At 63.5% G+C, this 11,521-nt stretch overlaps 3 protein-coding genes across 4 annotated transcripts in view; 2 read left to right on the forward strand and 1 right to left on the reverse strand.

Moving 5' to 3' along the window:
• Positions 1–1,221: 1,221 nt before the first annotated feature.
• On the reverse strand, positions 1,222–9,722 carry ALG12 (ALG12 alpha-1,6-mannosyltransferase). 2 transcript variants are annotated; one of them, XM_032416759.1, is made up of 10 exons: positions 9,487–9,722; positions 6,935–7,158; positions 6,731–6,863; positions 5,480–5,653; positions 4,483–4,677; positions 3,927–4,030; positions 3,302–3,525; positions 2,191–2,360; positions 1,981–2,056; positions 1,222–1,876 (listed from the first exon to the last, which is right to left on the reverse strand). In XM_032416759.1, the coding sequence occupies exons 2-10, from the start codon at positions 7,100–7,102 to the stop codon at positions 1,645–1,647; spliced, it is 1,476 nt and encodes a 491-aa protein (XP_032272650.1). In that variant the 5' UTR covers positions 7,103–7,158; positions 9,487–9,722; the 3' UTR covers positions 1,222–1,644. The 2 variants fall into 2 exon arrangements, with proteins under 2 accessions (XP_032272650.1, XP_032272651.1); XM_032416760.1 differs by lacking the exon at positions 9,487–9,722 and adding an exon at positions 8,387–8,959.
• LOC116640120 (vasodilator-stimulated phosphoprotein-like) lies at positions 8,817–9,485 on the forward strand. Its single transcript, XM_032416926.1, has one exon. It carries the CDS (start codon positions 8,823–8,825, stop codon positions 9,483–9,485), a length of 663 nt encoding a protein of 220 aa, XP_032272817.1. The 5' UTR covers positions 8,817–8,822.
• A 175-nt stretch (positions 9,723–9,897) lies between the features above and the next one.
• The window catches only part of CRELD2 (cysteine rich with EGF like domains 2), an 8,931-nt gene continuing 7,307 nt past the window's right edge, over positions 9,898–11,521 (forward strand). The window contains exons 1-3 of the mRNA XM_032416881.1: positions 9,898–10,123; positions 10,742–10,824; positions 11,328–11,438. Of these exons, the coding sequence (XP_032272772.1) occupies positions 9,998–10,123; positions 10,742–10,824; positions 11,328–11,438 (320 nt within the window). The 5' untranslated portion in view covers positions 9,898–9,997. The remainder of the gene's footprint in view (positions 10,124–10,741; positions 10,825–11,327; positions 11,439–11,521) is intronic.

Consider the following 11,521-nt stretch of genomic DNA (forward strand, 5'->3'; position numbering starts at 1 on the left):
GTGAACCCAGTTACGTTTTAAATGAAAAACCAGCACACCGGAGCAGGAGGGCTCATCCAAGGAATTCGCAGACCAGTGTCTGCCTATGAACCTGCAGTCGTGCGACACAGCCAACAAGCAAGTACACGGAGATTGCCGGGGTCAGGACTGTCACTGCGGAGGGCGGGCGCACGGATACGGGACCAGGGAGGCAAACGAGCCCGTGGAGACAGGGGAGCTGGAGGGGTCAGCACGGCGCTGGGGATTCTCCCAAACACACATACGCGTCTGTAGGTGTCTGTGTGCGTGCTCGCCCATCCTCCCTAGCTCCGTCCACAGAGAGGGCCTAAAGACAGACGTCCTGAGAGCAGCGCCACAACCATTCCCCAACGAAGGAACCAGGGCCCCTCACACGGCTGATTTCAGGGCTGGGACAGAGGCCCAGGAGTCTTGAGCTAGGAAGGACAGAAGCCCTAAAACAAACAGCGACACCGGGGCGTGGGGACCTGGTGCAGTGTGAACACCAAGGTGATCGGGTGCGACCCAGACTGTCGAGGCCCAGCAGCAATCTGCAGACGCATGCTGATAACTGATGACAAGTATTTGAACACTGATACATTATAAATGAGTGATAAATGCCAAAAACGCATAAAGAATAAACACGGACGACAGATGAACGGGAAGGCGGAGCTGGCTCGCACAGAGTGCTGAGCCCCAGCTGGTGGGCGGGGGAGCTGCCAACCGCGGCGGAACCATCGGGGGCGCCGAGTCGGGACAGTTGGAGGAGGTCCTCCCAGTGGACGCGTCTGCACACGCACGCTTGTCGGCTGCCGTCCACGCACAACACGGCAGCTTCGGTGGGAAATGCTGTCACCTCCTTCCTGGGACACAGCGAGGCGCTCAGTGGCCAAGGCCACGCCACAGGCAACGCTCTCAAATGGCTCAGAAAAAGCAGCCCCTCTTTATGCGTGGGAGTGGTGTGTGCGTGGCGCCTATGCGTGGTGCATGTGCACGTGCGCGGTATTAGCACACGCGTGGCGTGCGTGCTCTGGTCCGTGTGCGTGTGCAGTAGCACCCTTTCCCTGTATTGTCCTCAGTGCCTCGTGGTATTAGATGTGTTTCAGGTACTTCGTAAATACTACGTGCTTGTTCACTAAAGTGTGAAAGTATCAAAATTATCACTTAAAACCCAACCTCTGGGAAGGTAGTGTCTGGAAATACCACTTATCATGAGATCTCTAATAAGGAAACATTTAAATCTTTATTCTTGTTCCTGTGACTTCCCCAGAGTTTTGTCTGAGACGGAAAGGGCGTGCCTGTGCCCACGAAGGACTCGCCCGGCAGCTCGGGCGGGGGCGGGGGTCGCGGTCAGCAGGCGCCGAGGTTCCCACTGTCCACCGTCACAAAGACTCCCATGCTCTGCCCCGAAGGGGGCGCTCCCTCGGGTGCTCCGAGAGGCCCAGGGCCAGCAGCCGAGGCCTGGGGCAAGGCCTGCCGTCCCCGCTGCTCTAACCGTGCGTGGTCCGGGGTGGCCGTGGAAGAGCTGGGCCTCTTCCCTCAGGCCTGCATCGGGGGCACGTCCGTGGTTCCGTTGTTTCTCGTACCGTCTCATCTGCCGGGATGCTGACGGAGCTCCGATGTCCTCGGAAGGACACTGGCCCCTTCTCAGGAAGGCCCACGGAGTCTCTCCAGAAGCACCAGCTTTGTCTTTAGGTTGACGTCAAGGGGGGGCAGTGTGGTCAGGTTCAGACTCACCCCGGTGGTGCCTGCGATGCCGGCCAGGACCCGGTGTGTGTCCCTGTAGAGGGCCAGGTGCGCAGGGGCGGCCTCCATGAGCAGGTGCGTGTAAGCCAGCATATGCCCCGACCCGGGCTGCACGTCCTCCCTCTTCTCGTACCTGCAAGATCAGAGGGTGGCTGTGCACCTGTGGCCCCCAGGGAGCCCACGCCCCGCCTCTGGGAGGAGCGCCTCATCTGCAGCCACAACACGGGGGGCACATACCTCCAGGCGCTGTTGAGCTCCAGAAACCGAGACACGCCGGTCTGTGCGGCAGCGACGTCGATGTGCAGAACGACATCTGCGGACAGCCACGGGCTTGGTGACAACTGCGAGTGGCCTGCCTCTGGCCCAGCTGCAGGTCCCAGCACGGCCCCCAGCGCCCCTGCCCCAGGGACACCAGCGCCCACCTGCCCCGGGGACACCAGCGCCCACCTGTCCCAGGGGACACCAACTCATGCAGTTTCCTCATGGCCACACCGCCAGGATAGTTGAAGTGGGACACATACAGGGCTGTGGCCGAGTATGTGGCATTCACCACAAGGTGTCCTATCACAAGGAGGGACCCCACTTTATACAGCCAAGACTTCTTATAATTGTTCAGCCTGGAAAGAGAACAGCACATCTCAGAAGACACTGCGGCAAAAACAGCTCCCGTCCACCGTGATCACAGCGAGCACTGATCACCACGTAGATGCACAGACTATTAGAGAAAGTGAGTAAATACCACCTCGAAAATTTCCTCCGCGTCATTCCACCCAGATGCCGATTTAAAATTTATATGATGTTTCCAAACATTCGGGTTACTGCTTAGGATCAGGCTCAGGGGACAGACACATGCTGGGCGCTGCCCGGTTTGTAAGCAAAGGGGACAGGCAGGGCTGCCGCTGCCCTGGGAGCTCCAACAGAGACCACGAGGCCCCACAGACAGGGTGCTCTCTGCCTGGTCCTCTACGGTCTGCTGGCCCACGGTGAGCACAGGATGGATGAGGCCTGCACTCGGGTCAGGTGCTGCTGAGCTGTCAGCTCCCGCCATGGGCAGTGACCGTCCTGCCTCAGCCCCGTGGGACTCTGCCTGCAGCCCGGGCACCCTCTCTGGGGGCCCTTCGTCTGCGCTGGGCCGTCTCCCTCCTTCAGTAACCCCCACACCATCTCATGCCCCAAGCCCTGGGGCCAACAGCACTCCCCCGCCCTTCCCCCTTCCTCTGGCCTGTCATCTGCCTGGACAAACACCCTGCCACGCAGGGCCTGTCCCTCCGAGAAGTCAGCCCCGGAGACTACCCACCTGACCGAAGCCTGCCTGGCCGCCCTGTGCACTGGCTACCCCGTGAGGGTCCTCCCCGGGCGGCCGGGCCCTGGACGGTGTGCACAGCCGTGTGGAGACAGGCCCGACTGATCACAGACCGTCGGTGGCCTGAGGCTGGCCCATCCTGACCTTGCTGCCCTCCCTCAACACAGGCGCCCACTGGGACACGTCTGTTCACCCAGCGCCTGCCCCGCGTGACGGCGAGTGCGTGTGGCACGGCCGTGGACGCAGCGGACTCACAGGCAGGCGCAGCCCCTGGCGGCCACGATGTTGAGCACGGGGAAGGTGTAGATGACGAACCGCAGCTCCTTGTGCGGGAGCAGCGAGTACAGGGCCACGAAGCCCAGCGAGGGCGGCAGCAGCACCAGGGCCCTCCTGTCCACGGCGCCCAGGGGCACGAAGAGCAGGCTGCAGCCCAGGCCGCGGGGCAGGGCCGAGTAGAAATACCACAGCAGCGGGGAGGTCTCGGGTGGGACGGTTAAGGAGGCCACACGCCGGCGAGCCACCTGTCCACACGGAGCGGGGCGGCACGGCGGACAGCCCCCGGGGACCCCCTCCCCGGCCTCTCCCCATCCCGTCCCCCCGCCCCCGCTCCACACGGCAGCACGGCCTGTCCCAGGGTGACGGGTGCGCTGGGGGCTCGTCACGCTATAGTCCCCACCGTGCATGTGCTTGCGTACTCCGCAACAAACCGTTGTGAGTCACCGTCAGAGATGATCCCGAACGCTCAGGGACAAACTGAGCGTCCAGAGGCAAGGCGGCGTTTCCACAGCGGGGAGGGCAGCTCCCGCCGCGTCCCGAGTGAGGCCAGGGGCGCCGGCTGCCCTGCCCCACGGCCTGACCTACAAACACACTTGAAGGATACTCCCCAGTTGGAACTTTTGTTCAGGATGGTGTTGTACCAAAGCACCTTTCCCTCCGGCCACACGAGACATCGCCAAAAATAGGAGTCCACGGCGACCGTCAGTCCTGGTAAGACGAAGGAGACCCTCAGGAAAGAACACGGCCACGTGAGCAGCTCGGACTTCACCACGGCGGTGCAAACAGCAGCCCAGAGTCCCCAGCCACGGGTCGACGTCCCGCGAGGCAGCCACGCTGGTGCAGAGGCCACGAGCCACGCTTCACGGGGAGCAGCCCACGCATTGGGACGTCGGCTCCCCTGGTGAGCCAGGTGCGGGGCCCAGCCGTCCCCTCCCGGCCCGGACAAGGGGGAGAGTCTGGGGAGAGAGCCCCGGGCAGAGGCGAAAGGGCCTCTCGGGGAAGCTTGGGCAGAACCGCAAGGGGAGCCGCGTGAAGACGTAATGCTGCTGAAAACTAAGGTGATTTCGTTTAAAAAGCCTCTCTCCTGAATTTCTCTTCATCTTCCTAAAACCAGACAAAGCAGAGCTTCCGGTGAAAACAGCTCCGGCGACCCCACTCACCTAAGCAGAGGGCCCCGGCCGGCACGGCGCAGCGCAGGGCCTTTGCCACGGAGAGCCTCCGGGTGCAGAGCAGTGTCAGCAGCACCAGGCCCAGGAACAGGCTCAGCTCGGCCCTGAGCACGAGGATGGCGAAGGCCGAGAGCCGGGTGAAGCGGGCCCACTTCAGCTGCAGCCAGGCCGTGAGGGCCAGCAGCACTGCAAGACATGGGGTGCCGGGGGCAGGCCGATTGACTTCCCCATCGTGGAAGCCACACAGAACCCTCCAGAAGACAGCCAACGCCATTCAGACCCAGATCTGCTGACACTGGGCCCGGGCTCCAGCCACGGAGCCTGCCCCATCACTCGGCCTGGGGCCACTTCTGCGGGCCCGACTGCACCCGGACCCCAGATTCCTGCGTCCCGCAACCTGCGTCCTAGCAACCCCACGCCCCTGGCTGCACACGCCCCGGCGCTAGCCTCGCTGGCCTCCCTCCAGGCACGCAGCCTGTCCTGCTGGCTCCACGGGGGTTCCTTCGGAATGGCGCCTGCCTGCCACCTTCCCCACCACACCCCACAGGGGTCCCCTCCCACGGCATGGGGAGGTCCCGGCCGTGCCTCTGCTCTGACCGGCACAGACCCCCAGACCCACGCCATCCACAGCCTCCCATCCCACCGGCTCTCGGTCTCCTCATGGCTCCCAGGGTACGGCCATTCTCCCATCTGCCTGGGTCACCCCCAGGACACCTGGACAGAGCTGCCCGTCTGCCGCGCAGGCAGCTTCTCTCCATCCAGCACTCACTGTCCGCAGGCTAGGGGAGCCCTCCCAAACGGCCTCTCGCTGGAAAGTGCACCTCCATCCAGCACCGAGGCCCTGCTTCTCGTCACAGGCTATCTTGTCACCGGGCATTTCCGAGATGCCCAGCAGGAAGCAGCTTTCGTCAGGCAGACGCACCCTGGACGGACACCCCTTCACCTGGCCGGTGCGCCCAGTGACCCGCGTGGCTCAGCAACTACCTACCCACAGGCAGGGCCAGCACGTTGGGGAGCGTCCGCGTGCAGTAGAACATCAGGTGGAACTGCGTGGCTGTCACCCAGCAGAACATGGTGGCCACCGTGGCCCCAAACTGCCGCCTCACTTCTTTTTGTAAAGTCCAGAGTCCGAAGATGACGCCGAGTCCAAGGACAGCCCTGACTAAACAAACACGGCAATGTGTGTGGCCGGCAGCGACAGGCGCGGGGAAAGGGATCCCGACAGGTTACTGGTGACGATGAGTTAATGACCAGGTGACAATAAAACCACCTCAAAAGAGGGGCATCGACTCTGCTACTGAAAACAGACGGGCCGTGGGGAACGGACAGCCTGGACCCTGGCACCTCGACCCTACAGCTTCGCTGTGACCGCGTGGCCTGGGGCAGGCGGGCTCTGGGGGACACGGCCACTGGGCAGGGCAGGCAGTGTCCAGAGGTCAGTGTGACCGGCCCAGCACCCTGGAGGTGACGTGACACCTCCAGGGCCACACGTGCTGAGAGCCTGATGCTCAGACGTGGCGCTGGCTCTTCCGTCCGGGGCTCCCTGGACCCCACAAAACCAGCACAGCTAGTTTAGCTGCCCCCCCGGGGTGGCGGATTTCCGGGAGTCTACGTACAGGCAGACAGCTAGCTGCAGAGTGTGTTTGAGTTCATTGGGGAAACCTAAATAACGTCCGGGTACAGACACGATAAAAACGTACTAAAACGGAAAAATGGTGATTGTTGGCTCAACGATGAGGTTGTGGGGCAATATGTACAGAACGTTCTAAATTTGGTTTTGAAAGTTATGCACGTGGGCACACAAAAAGATCCAGACCGATCTGCACAAAGCCCTATCAACGGTGACCTCCGGGTGGGGGAAGGGAGGCCTCGGATGCAGACGGATGCAGACGGATGCAGCAACGGCGAGGCTGGTTGCTCCTCGGCAGGGGGGTGCAGCACCGCGGGACGCGCCACGAGCCCACTGCATCTCCCGCCTGGGGAGGAAGGGCTGGCACCCTCACTTCACGGACCCGAGAGCAGAAGTGAGAGGCGCTCAGTTAGCTGTCCCAGCTCATGCCCCAGAAAGGGCCGATGTCTGAGCTGCCCTCGTGCTCCAGACCACCATGGTGAGTGGCCACAGATGGCCAAGCTTCCAACGGAAGGACACTCCTGAAGGAGGGAGCCTCCACCGGGCTCCCTGAAATCCCCTGACCACACCACGGTTCTTCCTTCCGTCCTCATCTGAAGACCCCCTTACCTACTAGCTGAGAATAAAACTTGGATACTTCCAGCAGGGACAGCACATAGACCGCAGGGCTGGAGAGCACCGCCACGGCCAGGGGCCCAAGGAACGTCCTGGGGACCACTCCGGGGAACTCGAGATGGTCATACTGCAGGGAGAACAGAAGGTCAGTGGGCGCCCGCGTGGGGACGCTGCATGGTCTTGGACGCAGGGGCTCACCTTGTCCACGTCCAGCCGGTGGTAAAGCAGGTCATGCATGGCCTGCAGGTTGAAGCTCTCCTCCACTTTGGCATAGGGGCAGGTGATGAGGTGGATGGCGGCTGCAGCCAGCAGCAGCCCCAGCAGCCGGCGCTGCCTGCCCGCGCCCGACGGCCTCTTCCCAGCCATCGCGCTCTCCCGCCTCCCGGGCCTTCAGCGGTCATCAACAGTGTGGCTCTGTGAGCCTGGGGAGAAGACGAAAACGCAGATTCCCAGGTTTCAAAAGTCCCCCGTGAGTTAACACCTGGGGGTCTGGGTGAAGGGTGTGTGTGAACTCTTTATACTACTGTTGTGGGGGCGCCTGGGTGGCTCAGTCGTTGGGCGTCTGCCTTCGGCTCAGGTCATGATCCCAGGGTCCTGGGATCGAGCCCTGCACCGGGCGCCCTGCTCTGCGGGGAGCCTGCTTCTCCCTCTCCCACTCCCCCTGCTTGCGTTCCCTCTCTCGCTGTGTCTCTCTCTGTCAAATAAATAAAATCTTTAAAAATAAACAAACTACTGTCGTTAACATTCATAGATCTGAACACATCAAAAAAGAAAGTTCAAAGAAAAATCATGCTTGAGCGCCTTTTACGTCTTAACCAGCTACCTCACGCTCTGAGCTGTGTGCAGATATTTCCAGGGAGAAAGGCTTTATTTGCAGGACTGAGTTGGTCCTCCAGGCAGCGGGCCTGGGGCTGGCCCAGCCTCTGGAGGGCAGCAGGGTGGCCCCTGCTCTCGAGAGGCTCAAATCTGGCAAGAGAGTAGGTCCCCGTGGTCTGGGCAGAGAGACCGGGGACAGGAGGCTGTGGGGCGGGAGGGATGCATCTGGAGGACCACAGAGGGGCAGCCACAGGAGGGCAGGAGGCGGGACGCAGGGCTCAGGGCAGCCAGCGAAGCCCCTGCATCCAAGTACAGCGGGACAGGAGCTGTGGACGCCCGCCCTGCTGTGTCCTGCCCCTCACCCTGGGAGCCACGTGGCACCTCGCGTTGTGAACATGAATACGTAGGTGGCAAAAACATGAGCGTGTCCTCGAGGTGTTCAGACAGGTGTGCCTGCGGTGGGTCACCAAAATCCCAACAGGGCAGTGCCGGGAGGAGCCTATGGTACCAGGCTTCCCGGGAGACACACAGTTTTCAACTTGTCGGGAGGCAAGATGACAAGCTGTTCTTCAAGTTTCTGGCTTCTCTTAAAACATGATTTTATTTGATCAAATAAAATTTGATCAAAACCAGAAGGATCAGAAACAAAAGGAGAGAGCCACCGTGCTCACTACCTTTTACTGGAGGGAGATTTATGAAGTCTGTGGTCGCCAGAGACGGCAACTGGGGGATCCACAAGGGAAGGAAAGTCTATGGAGTAGGAGCAGGAGTCCTGCTCAAGGTGCTGGTGAGGTGGGGGCAGGAGGGGAAAGGGGCTTTAATAAAAAGAATTACCAAGACAGCATGCAATTCCTTTCTTCCCAGATATAAAAACCACGGAGGGACAGAGGTGTTACCAGCTTGTCCCCCCGCCTTTCTAAAGCGTAAGCTGCTTGAGGTGGGACTTCTGTGCCCCCTCCCCAAGGAGCAGGGACTCGGCCATCATAGGAGCCAAGCGTGAATGCGGCCGGCGCTGTTCTCTCCGCGGAGCCTGGCGCGCACAGGGCGCGACGAACCACGTGAAGAGGAAATCCAGCAGAACTCTTACACGTGGATCTCATCACAGCAGCTGCGGTTTCATTAAAAACGCGTTCGTGCTGTCCTTTCCAGCAAAGCCAAGGAGACCCCCGGACGCTCGCAGGGTACTCTCGGCTCCCCTTACTGTTACGAGGGGGAAAGCTGAAAGAAGCCGGAGGCACCCACACCCCAGCTGCTGAGACGCTGCCGGAGAATGCTGCTTGGCCGCGCGTCGCGGGCCCACCGCTGTCCCGGGGCAGCTGAGACCAGGCCTGCCCCGCCCCCACCCGTGCCGCCGCCCCGAGGCCGCTCCCCTGCAGGAAAACGCATAGCGTCAGCTCGCAAGCTGCGGGGTGCGGACGGCCGGCGCCCAACCCGGCTGCCGCTGTCCCGCAGGAGGCCGAGGGCAGAAGCCACAGGCGCGCCGCCTACGTGGACGGCCCCCGCAGCGCCCAGGCCGAGCCGGAGCGCGGGCCCAGCGCCCGGGAAGGCAGGGCGGGAGCAGGTGCAGAAAGCAGGTGCAGAAAGCAGGTGCGGCGCCGCGCGGGGCCGGAGACCGAGAGGGAACAACGCCGAGTCCCTGCCCCGCAGGGGCACACAGGCCCGCTCTCGGCGGAGGAGGCGACCTGCGAGGGCCCTCCTGTCCCGCCAGCTCGCGGCGAAGGGCTCTACCGACACGGACGACCCCCAGGCTGGAGACAAGAGCGGCAGCTCGAGGCCAGAGACGACCACGGCCCACGCTCGTCGTGGCTCTCCTCATTCAAACCCGGGTTCCCGCGCCAGCCGCCTCGGGCCGGCGGCGACGCTCCGCCCGCTCGGGGTCCCCGCCGCCCTCCCCGACAGCCCCGAGAGCCCCGGCCGCGGTAGGGCGCGCTGACCTCGCCAGCCCGCGACGTCGTCCCTCGAAGCACGGCCCCTACGACTGCTCGCGGCCGGAAGCGGAGCGACGGAAGCCGAGAATCGACGAGAGGCCCTTGCCCAAACCTAACATGGCCCCCTAAGCCTAGTTACCGTCGCGGCGGGGCGCCCTCCCTGCCCGGAGTAAAGATGGCCGCCGCGGGCGGAGCGCGCGGGGAGCCGGCTCCAATCTCCACGCCCCCGTCCCCACCCCTCCCGGCTGGGCGCTGACCCGGGGCCTTCCTATTGGTCGCTTCTCGTGGCGAGCCCGGATTGGGCCACATGAGGACGGGGTGGGTCCCACGGACCAATAGCGGCGCGAGGGCTGGCGGTGGGCGGAATCCCGCCCGGCGCCGTCAAGTAGCCCCGGGAACTGCCCGCACCGCGGAGCGGTGGGCGGCCGCAGAGGCCGAGCGCTCGGCCGGTTCCCGCTGCCCCTCGGCTCTGCCCGCGCGGCTGCGTCCTGCGCAACGCTGCCCGCCTCGGCCCGCCATGCGCCCGCCGGCCCCGTCCGCGCTGGGGCTGCTGCTGCTGCTGTTGCTGCCGCCGCCTGGTGAGGCCGCCAAGAAGGCGACGCCCTGCAAGCGCTGCCGGGAGCTGGTGGACAAGTTCAACCAGGTGGGCCGGTCGCCCCACGGGGGACACGGAGACGGGGCGCGGGGGCCGGCCTGGGGGGCGGCGGGGCCGAGGCCGCCCCGCCATGGACCGGGGTCACGGACCCAGGGTCGCCCCGCGATGGACCGGGGTCGCCCCGCCACGGGCCAGGGTCACGAACGCAGGGTCGCCCACAGTGGGCCGGGGTCACGGACCCAGGTTCGCCCCGCGATGGACCGGGGTCACCCCATCATGGACCGGGGTCACGAACCCAGGGTTGCCTGCAATGGGCTGGGGTCATGAACCCAGGATAAACTCGGCATGGATCAGGGTCACCCCACAATGGACCAGGGTCATGAACCCAGGGTCTCCCCACAATGGACTGGCGTCGCACCGCAATGGACCGGGGTCACCCCACCATGGACTGGGGTCATGAACTCAGGGCCATCCCATAATGGACTCGAGTCACTCCAGGGATGGACCCCAGGTCACCGTGGTGATGGACCCGGGGTCACCGGCAATGAATGGCTTTGTCCTCACAGTGGACACAAGTCACCCCCATGGTGGACTAGGGTTGCTCCCACCAGGGATGTGGGTGGGGGCAGCAGCGCTGAGCCCTGTGCCCGCCCTCTCTCCCCGCAGGGAATGGTGGACACTGCAAAGAAGAACTTTGGCGGCGGGAACACGGCTTGGGAGGAAAAGTCGCTGTCCAAGTATGAATTCAGGTGGGTGCCACACCCCTGCTCTGACAGCCCAGCTTCGGCACTTGACATGTCCCCGCGAATGCCGTCACCCACACTGACGACGGGGACACACACGGGGTCCCTTCAGTGCAGTCATCTGTACTCTGGCCGCTAAATGGCCTTTTGCTTCCACGCTTGTCCCCATATCCACTCTCCACATGGCAGACAGGGTGGTCTTTTAATGGTGCACGCGGGAACTGAGTCCCACCACGTAAAGGGTCGCTGGCTTCCCCGCAGGTCGGGTTAGCCCTCTGCCTGTCGCACCCCACGTCAGGGTCTCCCTTGCCACCCTGACCACCGCCCTCTGAATTTAATTCTCCCCGTGGTACCAACTGCGCTCGTCCCCAGCTGATGTGTTCCGCACCAAAGTGCCACCATCATTCCCACCTAGCACCAAGTGGGGCCTCAGGATATCCCTGTGGGACGGACGCTGACCACCTGGGCTTGCCTCCTCACCTTGCAGTGCTGACGGGCTTGTGTTTCAGTGAGGTCCGCCTGCTGGAGATCACCGAGAGCCTGTGCGGGAGCAGCGACTTCGAGTGCCACAGTCTGCTGGAGGAGCACGAGGAGCACCTGGAAGCCTGGTGGCTGCGGCTGTGAGTGTCCCCGGCCCCACACCCCCGTGCCCCCATCCAGTCCCCCCTGGCCCCACGCCCCCATGCCCCCACCCAGTCCCCCC

The sequence above is a fragment of the Phoca vitulina genome, unplaced genomic scaffold, assembly GCF_004348235.1.
Source record: "Phoca vitulina isolate PV1807 unplaced genomic scaffold, GSC_HSeal_1.0 scaffold19, whole genome shotgun sequence".
Lineage (NCBI taxonomy): Eukaryota > Metazoa > Chordata > Mammalia > Carnivora > Phocidae > Phoca > Phoca vitulina.